Source organism: Pseudonaja textilis, chromosome Z, assembly GCF_049901715.1.
Source record: "Pseudonaja textilis isolate UNSWEBS1 chromosome Z, rPseTex1.2, whole genome shotgun sequence".
NCBI classification, from domain to species: Eukaryota; Metazoa; Chordata; class Lepidosauria; order Squamata; family Elapidae; genus Pseudonaja; species Pseudonaja textilis.
The window spans coordinates 92,653,630-92,668,858 of NC_142008.1; the positions used below are offsets into that span (position 1 = coordinate 92,653,630).

General features: G+C 37.1%; 2 protein-coding genes across 4 annotated transcripts in view; both read right to left on the minus strand.

The window, feature by feature from the left end:
* Positions 1–2,512: 2,512 nt before the first annotated feature.
* GJD3 (gap junction protein delta 3) lies at positions 2,513–9,208 on the minus strand. Its single transcript, XM_026717559.2, has 2 exons — positions 8,753–9,208; positions 2,513–4,076 (listed from the first exon to the last, which is right to left on the minus strand). The coding sequence occupies exon 2, from the start codon at positions 4,069–4,071 to the stop codon at positions 3,301–3,303; it is 771 nt and encodes a 256-aa protein (XP_026573344.2). The 5' UTR covers positions 4,072–4,076; positions 8,753–9,208; the 3' UTR covers positions 2,513–3,300.
* A 4,082-nt stretch (positions 9,209–13,290) lies between these two features.
* The window catches only part of TOP2A (DNA topoisomerase II alpha), a 42,331-nt gene continuing 40,392 nt past the window's right edge, over positions 13,291–15,229 (minus strand). For all 3 annotated transcript variants that reach the window (XM_087916977.1, XM_087916976.1, XM_087916975.1), the window contains 2 exons: positions 14,426–14,634; positions 13,291–13,637 (listed from right to left, as the gene is read on the minus strand). In XM_087916977.1, the coding sequence (XP_087773103.1) occupies positions 13,500–13,637; positions 14,426–14,634 (347 nt within the window). In that variant the 3' untranslated portion in view covers positions 13,291–13,499. The remainder of the gene's footprint in view (positions 13,638–14,425; positions 14,635–15,229) is intronic.

The following is a 15,229-nucleotide window of genomic DNA, read 5'->3' on the forward strand; positions in this document are numbered from 1 at the left end:
TCTTTCATTGTGTCAATAGAGTAGAGTAGACTAGAGTAGAGTAGGGTAGGGTAGAGTAGAGTAGAATAGAGTAGAATAGAGTAGAGTAGAGTAGAATAGAATAGAATAGAATAGAATAGAATAGAATAGAATAGAATAGAATAGAATAGAATAGAATAGAATAGAATAGAATAGAATAGACCTCGGAGGTCTTCTAGTCCAACCTCTGCTTAGGCAGGAAACCCTATACCATTTTAGACAAATGGTTATCCAATCTCTTCTTCCAGTGTTGGAGCATTCACAACTTCTGGAGGCAAGTTGTTCCACTAATTAATTGGTCTGTCAGGAAATGTCTCCTTAGTTCTAGGTTGCTTCTCTCCTTGACTAGTTTCTATTGCTTCTTGTCCTGCCCTTTCATTTTTCCTACTCATATGCATTTGCACTGATGAAATTCAGTACATTTATGCATTTCCACCTATTGTGCATTTCCACCTATTGTTCCAATATGTCAACATTCTCCTAAAGCTTCAAGCTATCCTCCATGGTATGTTTGTTATCACTCATCTTTGTGTCATCTGCAAATGTCAGAATTGTATTTTGTAGCCGATCATCCAAACATTTATAAGTAAAGTGAATAACATTGGCTCTAGAATGGAACCCTGCAGTACATCATTTGAAGTTTCCTTCCAATTTGACATTGTTGTTTGAATGGCATTTAAATGCACAACCAGTTCTCTATCTATATAATGGTAATTTAAAGAAGCCTACATTTTGCATTTTTTCTTCTCCGGGATATTGTACAAGATTTTGTTGAATGCATAACAAGATACATTGTAACCACTAGATTCCCATAAACTGATTGATTAAAAAAGAACTTAAACTCCAGAATGAAAAAGTATAAATAACAAATATTATGGTGCTAGTTTTAAAGGCACTTAAATTTTGTTGACCTCAGGAGCTGAGAACAGAAGCTGTTGTGGCTTCTCAATATAGGCTGATCCAACTCTTCCCACTCTTTTTCTAGTATTGTTCTCAGGTTCCATAAGCACAATGTTTCTGGCTCTTTGTTTCTTTAAAAAAAAAATTCATTTAATGTAACTGCAATATCTGTGTGCATTCCCAATGAGCATTTGTCAGGAGAACAGAAGCAAATCTGCAAAGGCCCCAGTGCTTTTATTTTTCCTACCCAAATGTAGGACACGATAAATGGCATCATGGTATAATTAATTTTTTTTAAATAGTTGCTTTAACTACACAGTGTAACAGATTGCTATTAAAATGAGATTGTTCGCAAAAGTTGTAAGTTTTATGATGAAACATTAGTTTCTTCAATGAAATCAGAACAATACCTTTGATGGAGGGTGAAAGGACAATCCACTACTGACAATCCCTCTCCAAGATCTCAGGAGTTCCCAAGGTGGATGCTTTCGAGGGTTGCGACTATGATGTAAGTCAAGCCCAAAAAAATAAAAGACTTGCTGTGGATGGATATACAGTACAACCAGCCTTCTCCCTGTCTGTCTCCTACTATATTTTTATATATATCTTACTATATATCTTTATTAGCTCTGGAGCTGTGTGACAGTTGGGGAACAAGATGAAATGGGGGCATTCTATCCTTTCTCAGAACTAGCCATCAAAGATTTGGTGTCCATAATATGGATAGGTAGTCCTTGTTTAGTAACCATAGTTGGAACTGGCAACTCAGTTGTTAAGTGGATTGGGTATCTAAGTGAAACTGCAATTGAGTTTTCTTTTGCTGAAGGTCTCAAATGTGAGTTATTTTTTCATCAGCATCATAAGTGTGATTGGTAACTAAATGAAGACAACCTGTAGTTGGATTGCCACTGCCCCAATAAACAGCATTCAATGGTCTATTATGATTCAATTACTGAAAGGCAACTCCACATTTCAATACACCGCTTTGGGTTGTTGTGGTTTTTAATCAAAGCTAAGGGTACAGATTTATTCTAAATACTTCCCTGAGAGGAAAAACTCCCATTGAACACATGGGCAGAAAAATTTGGCTGTAGATATTCTTGAAATCTTGAGAGCATATAATAGATCCAGTCAGAAAACAACTGCCTAGAGAGATGCATGCTTATTTACCAAATGGCAGCCACAGGTTGGGTTGGGCCCACCATAAAACATCCCTGTACCCAAAGTTACTTAGGTCAGGTTGTTTCCTTTTCTAAACCTAATGGAATGACTTCTGCCCTTGGCTTGCTGGTATCTTTTTTCTAGGAAAATGAGATATTTTGAAACAAAACAACTTCTTGCCTTCTTTACATGTAAAGAAAGTCCTAGGTGGGATTCAAAGTCATCCTGGTAAATTTAACTGATATTAAAGTGAAGTTTTATTCTGCAACATATTACCCTCCCTCCCCAGGATTATTGTTTGTTTTTTTAAATTTGAAACACACATTTAAATTTTCTTAATTTAAATTCTTCAGCAAGGGTATCTCAGGCTTTTCTGTGCCAATGGACAGTTTTTGTTTCTCTGAAGGGTACACTACAGTGAGAAAACATCCATCACTACATCTACCTTTCTAGCACATCTACACATCTAGCTTTCTTTTGCACATTAAGCAGTATTGGATATCACAGTAGAAGCCAAATAGTCTTGCTTTTTAACAATAGTTTATATCCATTAACTAATTTATAGTCCTTTGACTAGGAGGATACCTGACATCCACTGACCGGCCAATCAAAAGCCTGAATTTTCTCTGCTCTGGCATTTTATTTTATATTTTGCTTAAAAAGCAAAGGTGTCCTTGCTTGTTTTTTCACTGATGCTCATATTTTCCTATAGCCAGATAAATTCAAGCTTTTGCTAATTCAAATTGGTCAGCTACTTAGGAAAATCCCAGAATACTGGAAAATCATCTCACTCCTTTATTCCCTCTATTACAAAATATTAGCAGCCTTATTAATCTATTTTACATGGTAGTAAATTTAAGCATTTTCAGACATATCAATCTACCCTTAATATGGATGTGAAAGTAAATAATGAATTGTCACAAATATGACCAAGTCCCAAGTGCAGAATGTTACATTTTAGATCTAGATAATTCAACTTTAGCTAAAAATAGATGTCCATTCATTTTCCTGGCCCTGGAAGAATCCAGCTCACCCAGGGAGCAAATCAAAGAGACAAGGGAGTATTCTCTGCTCTTACACTGTTAAGTCACCTCTAGCAGAAGAGCGGGAAGATCGGCTGCTCTTGATGGAGTTCTTATGATGAAAATGAGCCTTGGATTCGTAATGGTTAGGAATCCCCTCATGAGATGATGTCCCTTTGGTACCTCCATCAGCTGGGGCTCAAAAGTGCTGTGACTTCTCTTGTTTCTTGTTGGACCAATTGTCCTGCTGTTCGTATGATGCAATAGCAGGAGGAGTGATCACATGACATCTCCGGCATCGCTTCTTGAGCAACAGGTGAGCCAGCTCCGCCAGGCTGAGAAAAGCTGAAACAAGCCCCACCATGAAATAGAACTGAATGAAGATGGTCTTCTCGGTTGGCCGAGATACAAAGCAATCAATGAGATGAGGACACATACGATGCTTGCAGATATATTGATATCCTACTTGGAAGCCGTATAACATCCACTGCCCTACCAGAAAGCCCATCTCAGCCAAGATTCTTACTATGACATTGACTATGTAGAAAGTCTGAATATTTCGGGTTCGTTGACTTGGCTGGAGTTCAAATTGTACCTGAACTTTCCTCCCTGCCTGATTGGCTTCTTCCTCATTGCCTTCCATTTCCTTCAAGCCACGGTTGATCTTGGTAGTCTGGTGCATAGAATAGATGACAAACAGAACAGCTGGGGCTGAAAGCACTACAATGTGGAAAACCCAGAAGCGGTAATGGGAAATGGGGAATGCCAAGTCGTAACAAATCTGTTTGCATCCCACCTGCTTAGTGTTGCACTCAAACTCCTCCTGCTCATCATCAAAGACATCACTGCCCACTGTGGCTAGAATGAGTATACGGAAGATGAGCATCACCACTAGCCAGAAGCGTCCGACCATGGGTGAGTGCTCCTGCACTGCATCTAGCAAGGAACTCAAGAATCCCCACTCGCCCATCGCTGCTGCAGGAGAAAGGAAAGAAGAACAGAAAGATCATCCTCAATAAAATTCTCTACGGGAATTGGTGACTTGCTAAAAGCAAATGGTTATGTAACGAATAGAAGGAATGGAGGAGAAATGCAGTCCAATGATGGACCTCCACAAGCAGTGAATAATTTGGAATTATCTACTGCCTGTGGTAATGTCCTACTAATAATGGAGTGTAGAATAAAACAAATGACTCAGCAATAACAGGAGATCTCGTTTCAGTTGTGAGTCTCTCTGCCTGCAAAGAGGAGGAGGGGTCTTGATCCCGGTAGAAGCTTAGGATTGCATGTAAAGTTAAATTAATGAAATAAATCTATTATTGGGAATGATCTTTGAGCAATCTAAGAGGTACACGTGACAGTTTTAAGTAACACCTAAAGTTATCCATCGTTTGCTATTATAACTGAGTAAAATCCCAAAGAGATTTTATCAAGCCCTGCTAAGCTAAATGCTCTCCAATATATCTAAAAAAGTGGTGACTGTCTTCTCAGGGAAAAATACTATTTGAAATAGCCCATTTAGTACAGAAGTTAGCATACTGGTTTAGGAGAAGAGATGTCAAATCCTCTTTTAGAGATGATGCAGATTATGTGATTTTGGGCCTATCGTAGATATATTCAACGGATTGTTACAAGGAACATGCAACATGAACTGTCTACTGCTTTCCCAGCCATGCAATAAAATTCCACATGAACCTTTTATTGCTGATAGCTGTGCAACTTAAAGGCACTACAATACTGCATATTTATTTACTGCATATTTATTTACATTTATACATCATATTTTTAGAATTTCTGAACTCCAAGTAACTCTGGGCAGTGAACAATAAAAAGCAAGTATATAAAAAAATAATCCAAAAACCTTAATAGTTAATCCTAAAGTGATAATCTGCAATCAATCTCGCTTCTACACCCTATCCCAAAGGAATTCTGCAGTCACTGTATCTGAAAAGTTTGGAGAAGAGACAGATCTTCAAAGCATTTTAGAAGGAAAGTGAGACTGGAACCTTCTGAATACCTGGAGGAAGCTGTTCCTGAGGGCAGGCACTGTAACAGTTAAATCATACTTCCAAAATCCCATCAGGTGATATTACTTAATGGATGGGATCCAGATTACCTGACTTTGTCTGAACAGATTAGGATGTTGGGGACTGTGGGAGACGCATGTCTATGGAGGCTCTCAATCATCTAAAATGGTTGTCCAAAAGGCAACTGGACTTTCTTGGTTTTTTTTCTCTTTGAAAATGTTTTGCTTCTTATCTAAGATGTTCATTCAGAATGATGCTTCTAGGGTGGGAATTGAATCATTTTCACAGAAAATAACCAAGAAAATCCAGTTGTCTTTTGGGAAAGCACCTTTGCGATGATACATGTTTCTTCAAATAGGCAGCCTATATGGCAGATGGGCTTTACAGATTTACAAATAACCAGTATTTCAAATTCCATCAAGAAGCTTACTGGAAACCAGTGCAACTAACAAAACATAGGTTTAAATGGGCATGTCATGGCATAGCTGTATTTTGGACCAACTGTAGCTTCTGAGTGGCCCTCAAGAACATCCCCATGTATCACGTGTGGTCCAAGAGTCCACATGTGTTCAAGAAAGTGGGATTGAATGAACAAAATAGCTACACCATAGATGAACTAAATAACTAAATATCTCCACTGTAGATGTAGTACCAAAGATCAGGGTGAATCACTCTCTCTATTCTCATCTCAACTATTTTAGGGGAGATCATTTTGCTTTGAAAGGAACATGAAAGTCTTGGCAAACTCAAGACAGGTTAATGACAACACCAAAACAAGGATGGATTTTTTTTTTTTTGCCTGTTGTAAACTTATCTGGAAAGAAGGAATTTCAGCTACTATCTCACAGTTTATCCCAATCCCAGTTAGCTAAGTGGGTAAATTGCTTGGGGGAGAGATTGCTTCATTAGGCTGAGACAAGAATTTCCACTGGGCATTGCAGAGACAGTAGCAGTCACTGCAGAAAATCAGTTCCTAGAAACAATCATCAGTGTGGGCTAAATGTACAGTAAGAGACTGAAGTGCATCTTTGGAACTCAAAGAAGAGGCCAAGTACACTTTTACACTTCAACATTTATGCTTCTAGAGCAAAGGTTCCACAACCTTTGGGGGTTAGTGGACATAATTAGTATTTCAAGAATAGGCACACTCACAAAACATCTTTCTACGAACATTTTATTAGAAGCCAAATGTTTGAGGTTTCTCCTCCCCCTCCTCTCCGAGCCTCCCACGTTGCTCTCTTTCACTTCGGAGATCTTTCTCTGGGCAGGGATTTCCAGTACTGGGTTATAACTTCCCACCATTTCTATTGTTTATTTTTATTTTCTAGGAAGGGCTCTGGTAGGAAGTTTTCACCCTAAAAAAGACTTTTTCTCAAGCGCATGAGAAAAGTCTCAATTTTAAAAAATACAACATCTACCACTGGAGAGATCAAAATATCTACTCATGCTAACCAGTCCTGCTTTCCGCCAAGGAATTTTCTCCAGCAAAAAATGTAGAAAGAAAGTTGCCGAAATCTACAGAATCTAAGCTGTGGGAACGTTCTGGAACCATGAGAGGCTTTGTGTGGCTGTATAAGTAGTCCTTGACTTACAACCAGCATTGGCACCAAAATTTCCATTGCTAAGCAAGTCAATTGTTAAGTGAGTCGTGGCCAATTTTGTGACCTCTTTAGCCACTATTGTTAAAGAAATCACTGCAATTTTAAATTCATGGCTGTTGAATGAATCTGGCTTTCCCTTTTGACTTTGCTTGTCGGAAGCTGGCTGAGATGGTCACAAATGACAATCACACGATCCTGGGATGCCATCATAAAATACACACCAATTGCCCAGAGCCTGAACTCTGGTCACATGATTTGTGGGAAAGCTGCAATAGCTTTAAATTCAAGGACTGGTTGTGTGCCACGTTTTCAGTTCAGTTCTAACTTTGAATGGTTGCTAAATGAATGTTTGTAAGTTGAAGACCAACTGTAGCCATCAGGATTTCATGGGAGATTGTTTACCACAAATATGCTACGAATTTTGTGAAGAAGTAGTTCATTCTGAATTCTACTTTTCATAAAGTTTCAAGGAATGATCCGCTTCTGATAGGATGGAACAATAATAGGAAAAGGATTGCCCAGATTTTTATCTCCAACTATGCAGATGGCATGCTCATTGTTGCTTCTTATTTTAAATTATTCTAATAGAATAATTCAAAACCAAAGATTTGGAAATGGATTAAATTAGAATATATTACAGAATATACTCCTGTCCAGAGTAGCTTTTGTATTTAAATTCTACATTATTTTCATATTATAAAGAAATATATCAGAATTAGGGTGCACTTGCATATGTTTATAATTTATCAGGCTATTCAGTAGCCCAAAGCCCAATGTTCATTGTTGTTTCTTATTTAAATTATTCTAATAGGATAATTCAAAACCAAATAATTCTAATTCATTGACTAATAATTGTATGCCCACGATAGTTAATTTATAATATGCATGGTCATTTCTCATTTATTTACCTATGATCTTATTTTCACTAATAGCCACAAACATAATTTCACTGTAATTTTAAAAAGCTACTGCCTAAATATTTAGGAAAGCAAAAGAATATTTGTGTATTTAAAAGAGGCATTGGGAAAACTTTTTAATGAAATGTAGATGTCTATATGAAATTACTTTTAGTAACGCTGATGATCATATTTAGAATGATTCTTAATTTTGCAGCACAAATAAATTTTGGTATTTTTTTAGGGTTTTAATTATTCATATTTTATTTGAAATATTAACTGCTTGGACCACTCTAGAAACAAGTGGATTATAAATGCAAATAAAAAAATGAACTTCACAATAATCTGAACAATTAAGGGACTAGATACGTTTAGTCTAAGAAAGAGAAGGCTTATAGTGACATCATAGTCATCTTCCATTACTTGAAGAGGCGATCAATTATTTTCCAAAGGGCAGGACAAGAATCAATGGGTAGAAGCTTGTCAGAGGAAGATCCAATCTGGAATTTAGGAGAAATTTCCTGATAGTGAGAACAATTAATCAATGGAACAGTTTGCCTCCTGAAGGTGGGAGTGCTCCATTGCTGGAGGTTTACAAGAAAAGATTGGGCAACTATTTGTTCAGAATGGAATAAGGACCACCAAGGTCCCTTCTAGCCCAATGATTCTATGATTCTTCTATTCAATTACTTAGCTGAGTCTCTACTAATGCTTTACTGTGATCCAATAAAAAAAAGTTGTTTATCCCAGTTTTTCTCTTGTAAAGTTTCTAGAGTAGAGGAAGGCCCTCCTTATTCCTGAAATCATTGAATATTTGTATAAAATTAATTGGGAGTAATGTGGAGAATTACTCACTAAGATGGAAGACTTTTTCGGCTCACTGCTTTCTACGAAATATTTACTTCTGATAATCCTCACTCTAAGAAAAGACCTGGAAGGATCCTACGGTAAAAGTATACATTATACACAAAGTATACGTGCACCCCACCCTCCAAAATGTTCTTCTCCTTTAGACACTGCATTGCTTTTCTCCCCTATCCCGCTTTTCTAAACAAAAATATCCACATGGCAGTAGAATTTGCAGAGGGCTATTTTCGGAAAGCAGATACAACTTTTTTCCATCTTACCTGTATTTCAGCTCTGATGTGATGCCTTCCTTCTGGCTTGCTCAGGGATCTCACCTCTCCATGATATCTCGTTACTGGGTTGCTGGTACTTGCTTTATCTAAAGCTGGTTTTGAGTCTGCCTGGCATCTTTTGTTCTCTTCCTGCAGATTTCAGCTCTAGCTGGGACAGTGGCATGAAGAGAAAGAGGGTGGGCTTTTCCTTTAGCTCAGCCTGGAAATATTCAACTGTTAAAGTGACAGGGCTGTTACTCTGGCCTGCCTAGTGGTCTTCCCAGCAAGCAAACAGCAATGCCCCATCCCCTCAGATACTTTTTCATGCCTTAGGGGCAGCAGGCCGGGATGATGTCTATTCAGATTTAACTTCAATTTTAAAAACAAATTCTGCCCTGTCTGTTAACAAAACTAAATGTTATAGGAATCTCCAATAAAAGAGAATAGATTAGAATATTTTTTAAAAAAAATATTGTTAAAAATACATCATTAACCCTCCTCATTCTTCCTTGTTATTTCTTATTCTGAAGCTCCTGCCCTCTTACATTTAGAAGGGACCTGGAAATGTCTCCCAAGAGGAGGGCCAGGGATTTCTCCTTTCCCAGAATTGGACTCTTTTTCTTTCCCATTTTGGCTCTGTAGAAAAAATCTTTGTAGGAAAGATGCCAAGAACTAAACTACATAAGACCTTCAAACCAGACAGATGTACCTCTGGGCTGCTGCCAATATGCATCCTTCTCATGACTGGAGAAATAGAGGGGATTATTAAAGATCATATTCTAGTCCATATCATTGCCAACTTCTCCTGTGGAATTCTGTTTGGGGTGCTCTTCTCCTTTCCACCTGTGGAACAGACCTGTTGCCTTCCATCAACAGAGCCACACCAGGTTTCACTTTGTTTTCCCCCCTAATCGCTCTGCCTGAATCCAAGAAACAGAGAGAGATCAGGGAAAACTCTGAGACCCAGATGTATGGCTGTCTGCAGGGTGAGCGGCTGATGTCTTGGCTTCTAGACTCTGCAGCTATGACATCAGGCCCTCAACAAGAGTTTATAGGCTGAGCATCATTAACAAGTGTGCTTCCCTTTGTTATTGCTAATTTGTTATTGCTAATAAGGCATTATTGGGGGCCAGTATGGGAATGTTGGTTGCCACTAGCTATCAATAATATTTTGGAAACGTATGAGAACAGATTAATCTTTGACCCGATTTCATTGATTGGATTCACTACTAAACCAGTTCATCCTGGAGTTATTAATATTCTTTATAGCTTTGAGGGCTTTCTTCCAATATTTGAAGCCAAAATTGGTGTGATAATGGACATTGCCTTATTTGTTATGTTTTTTTAATCTGTTTATACTGTTAGAAGCAGGACCAGTGTAGAACATTAATGAAGTTATCATCTGGCTTCAGAAATATGTCTTAAATTTTGCAAAAACAGAAAAACCATTTGTACATTAATAGTGTATGTTTTGTAATTGCAATGCTAAACCTCTGAAAATAATTTGTGAAGATGTTCAAGTTTAAAAGGTATTAGCTCTACCAACTTTCAGGACTTTAGATTCAACCAAAAAAAGTTTTCAAGGCCAAGATAGGTATCATTGAGACTGGATAAAATGGGTGCAAAAATGTACTTTATGTTAGGTCAGTTTTTGGATTTAATTATTAGCTTTCACTACTCATAGAATTAAGGTGGATTCATTTTCTACTTGGCCAAGAATTTATGGTTGAATTTGAATCACAAATCGTGGCAATTCAATACTTAACCATGATTTATCAAATCAAAAAACAATTGACTAACACACTAAAGTTAAGCCAGAAAGTGAAAATACATAGCTTTGTGTATTGATCAATCTTTCCATCGCACACGATTATTATAAAAGCAAGAGTAGACTATACTTATTATAAAGAATAATCAAAAATTGTTTTCCAACAGTATATCCACAACTCTGACAAAGCTCTTGTTAGACAAAGGAATTGGACTTCTGGTTCCTCTATGAGGTGCATTCAATGCCGCTGAGATTTTTCTTAGTGATTTGAGAGCCTTTAAATAGTACAGTCCAGGAGATTGGAGTGTTGGTTGAAACTCTGCAGTCATCCCTTTCCACCCCCACCCCGCTCCCCACCCCCCAGTGGAAACTCTGACAGTTCTTTGGACACTTGACTGCTTTCCAATAAACACTTTGGTCTAACTGATAGGGGGCCCTGGAATGTCATTTGGATGATCCACGCTGGGTGGAGAGGAAGGGGCCACACCAAAGGTCTAGGCCAGATAACATCATGCTCAGAATCTGTGTTTTTTCAAAAGTGAAAGATTCATCTGTGGAAGAGAAAGCAAAATACAGTTTGGGGGTTGGTCCTAAAGAGGCTTTCTGAATAACTTTTTGCAGGTAGTATATTATTTTTTCAAGGCTGAGTTGTTATCACTTGCTCTTACTGCTGCCATGTGACAAAATTATGTATCTCCAGAGCTGCCTGTTATGTACCTGCACGAGTCTTTCCTCTAGATTTCCTGCCTTCCAGTCTGATGCTTATTTATGTGCTCAAATTCAAAGAGGGTTGGGGGATGAACAAGACATTTTTTTTAAAAAAAATTTTTTAATTAATTTTCAATAAACAAACATACACAAATAAAACACAAAACATGAAAACATAAAACTTCTTTTTGGAAAGCGGCTTAGTCCCGGGTTACATCTTTTGGTACAGACATAAATCAAGTTCATGCTCACTTTATATACCATTTCATATTTACCATTCTATATTTTCTATATGGCTTCTCCCCTCTTTTCACTCTCTTAATTCTATTTTATTTGTTTCATCTCAATTTAAATCATTATGCTTATATCTTTTGTCCATTCTCTTTCAATTATCTATTTTTATCTATGTAGTATGTAGCTTTAGAATGTGCTAAGCAGAATCAGAACAAAAATTATATATTATTTTAAGTGTTAATTTTAGGGGAAAGATATAAAGGCACCATACTTCAATCAGTGATTACAGGAGAAATATTGTGTTAATGAGAAAACAAGATATTTCTTAATAGACAAATCTTTCATTATTTCAACATTTTACATTTTAGTTGACTGTAAATACTCTCAGGATTTTAGTTTGATAACATTTCCTTTTTAAGTCCCTAAAGTCTACCTAAAGTTGACTCTTTGCTTTTTTATAAAACAATGTAAATTAACATAGAAATCAAGCGATATTATCTTTTCTATGATTTGGCAATGCAATCTGGCATTTTATAAAGATAGGTAACTGCGTCTTGGCTCTCTCTGAGCAATTTCCACTCCCGCCCTGTACTTGTGCTTCTGGCAAACAGGCATTGAAACAAATTCCTTTTGAAAGGGCCCTTGAATGGCATTTCACATTATTTCTTCCCCCGTACTGTCCAGAAGTGGAGAAAGAAAGACAGATTTTATTCATAGGGTTTTGAAGTTACAATAGGATTTGGGCTACTGTGCCCCATTATTAAGATTTTCTGCTTGGACAACAAAGGAAAATGACTGATGACTTGAAATCATTAAAAGTAGCTAAGAATTTATTTTCAGTAAACTCCACACATTCAAAATGTGATGTCCTGAACTGGAATATACTATATTATCTTAATGAAGGGACAGCTTTCCTTCTGTGAATAAAGGCAATGCATGCATTAGAATAGGCTTGACTAGGGAAGAGGAGCTTTGGAGAATAAGGAGCACAAGTGCAGCACTTAACTACAATTTATGAAGTAACTGCTTTTCTGTGATTAACTGATAAACTCAGAAATTGCTGGAAATGATTTAGTATCTAATTAGAGGAAGAGTGCATTTTATAAAACATTTTACCCTTGAAATGAAGAAAATATCTAAACAAGGCATAAGTATTCAATTCATGATGCAGTTAGAGAACATTAACAGTGCCAAGTGCTTTTTTGTGGAAAGGAATTCAGTAAGTATCTTACTCCAGGGGCTTCATTTTCCAGATTCCTGGCTGTTAAGATGCCAGGCTCTCAAAAACCCTTACTGATTGGATCAGAGGACAAGACAATCTGTCCTACATTTCCACGAAGTAGCCACATAATCACAAAAAGGCAATTTACTGTCATGAATTGCCGTTAAGTAATTAAATAATTTCCTTCCCACCCTTTCCAATTGTGCCTGATATTCAGAGACTCCCTGACCAACTACCTATGTTTTTATTGGCAAGGTTACCATTGCCCCCTTCCTAGGGCTGAAAGTGACTGACCCCAAGTCAACCGCTGGCTTTGTGCCCAAGCTAGGACTAGAAATCAGGGTCCTTGATTTCTAGATTTATTGTCTTAATGTTGCATCAAGGTGACCCTCACTATCCTGCTTTATAGTCATTTAAATGATAATTACTCTAAGTCATAAATGCTGCCTAGCATTTCAGTTTTCAAACTGCATGCAAGGAACCTTAGAATGGCAATCTGGATGGAACAATCCAGAGAGCTTTGATATCAGATGTTCTAATATCTGCATGCTGCTGTTGAGTCCAGAGAATAAAGCATATATATTTTATTATTGAAAGAAAGACAGGAAAAAAATGCAAAAAACCCTACCACTTTTATTACTTATTACTTTAGGTCTTATCAAAAACGAAGCGAAGAAAAATATTTACAGCATTAGAAAAAAGCCACAATAACATTTTATGCCATCAGATAGCCCATAGAAAATATCTGGAATCAATTCTCTGTTTACCAAGGAACTAATTTTAACCAGTGCAAAAAAATGCAAATATATTTTGTTGTTAGATTACTATTCGTTGTCTGACTGCTCCAGATATTGAACTAGCTTCTTAGTGCGAAGTGATCTTTCACGGATCTTGGGTGGACTAGAAAACAGCCCATCGGAGTTTAGTTGAACGATAAATGTTTCATCCATATTCTTGGATTCCTACAATATAAGAATGAAGAACGATAAACTCTCAGGACAGCTCCATACACAGCACTTCTATCTTCTACATAAGGGATGCCACAATAATAATTATAATATTCCAGGAAAAGAAATGGGGTGATAGTATTCAGGTTAAGAGGGCTTAAAAGAAATAACGATGCCAATTGACTCAACACTCCATATCTTGCTGCTCATTACAGAGTTTGTGCTTTCTTGAGCACCAGGAGACAAAAACCCACTGTGATACATCATCTGCTTACCAAACAGCAAAAAAGGAAGTCAGCAGTTTTGGGGAAAAGCTATTTTTCAAAGAATTTCAGAGCTCAAATAATTCTGCTCTAATTTGGTGGGAGCATCTCCTCTCACTATCATAGTTGTTGTGATGGGCAGATAGGACAAATTGGAGCTTTATGTCAGGATTAAAAAGCTCCCAAGTAGTCTTTGGCTCTTTGTCCTTGCTTTAGAAAAGCCTTAAGGGGAGGAAAAGATTTCTAGTTTATGCAATAAGCATCTGAACAAGAAAAAGATGAATAGCATATTGTGACATTACTTTTCACAAATGACAAGTTAGGTGTGTCACAGCATAGAAAGCTCCTACTCAATACAAGAAACCCAGGCAAGTTATTTTCTTCAATTAATGCTAATTTTTTAACTTAATTACCTGAAAAATATTTATCCTAAACATGCAAAATAACGTTTGTGGTCTAACAAAGTACGCTTAACCTAGGACATCTTTTAAATATACTTTAAAAGATCAGAGATAGTGATGAATATATGAGCAAGCAAACCTTAAGTGCTATTCTTTTTTTAAGGCTTTGGACAAAGTCAGAATCAGAATCTTCACTACTGAAAGATGAAATCCTTCTTTTAGCAGCTTGCTTTATTTTGGTAAGCTTTTGGGTGTTGTCATCTGAACTGGAACCTGAACTCTTAGGCTTGATGTGTTTTGTTTTTGCCTTTTTCTTAGTGAAAGGTTCCTGAACAGAAGGCTGATTGCCTAAAGGAAGAGAAAGAAATCTTTGTCAGCACCACATTTTTAGATCCTTTCTACCAAGAAATACGGATAACAGCTTTGGAAATGCCTGTTTCTAATCAAGGAAGATAACGAAGGTGTACTTCTCAGTTGTTCTACTAGATAGGAATAAAAAAAAACCCAATTCCTGTTTAAGAAAGTATAGTAGAGGATAATTGTTGCAGGTCCCAATTGTTGCAGGTCCCAACTCTGCATATTCCAGTTGGGGGTATCTTTATTGATTTACATGAAGCACTTAACTATATATCTTCCCCAAGAAAAAAAAACAGGAGTGCAAGTTCCTCCATGGAAATTGGAGTATGGCTTCTGACAAAATGAGGACAGGACCAGGGCCTTTCCTTCCATGTATAAACTGTGCAGCCTGTTCCTCTCTTGAATCTAAAAGACCTGATGAGATGTGCTATTTGCCTTGTACGCCCTTATAAGGCTTATTGCAGTCTTTGTTAATGCACATACTCTTCTATCAGCAGCTTAGGGTGAATATAATCATATTACATATAAAATTATAATACAGGGAACATATCCCACAAATTTATTTTACACACATTTAACTAATATT

Coding starts and splice junctions, on each gene's coding strand:
- GJD3 (XM_026717559.2), bottom strand. CDS start 4,071: ATGGGCGAGTGGGGATTCTTGAGTTCCTTGCTAGATGCAGTGCAGGAG.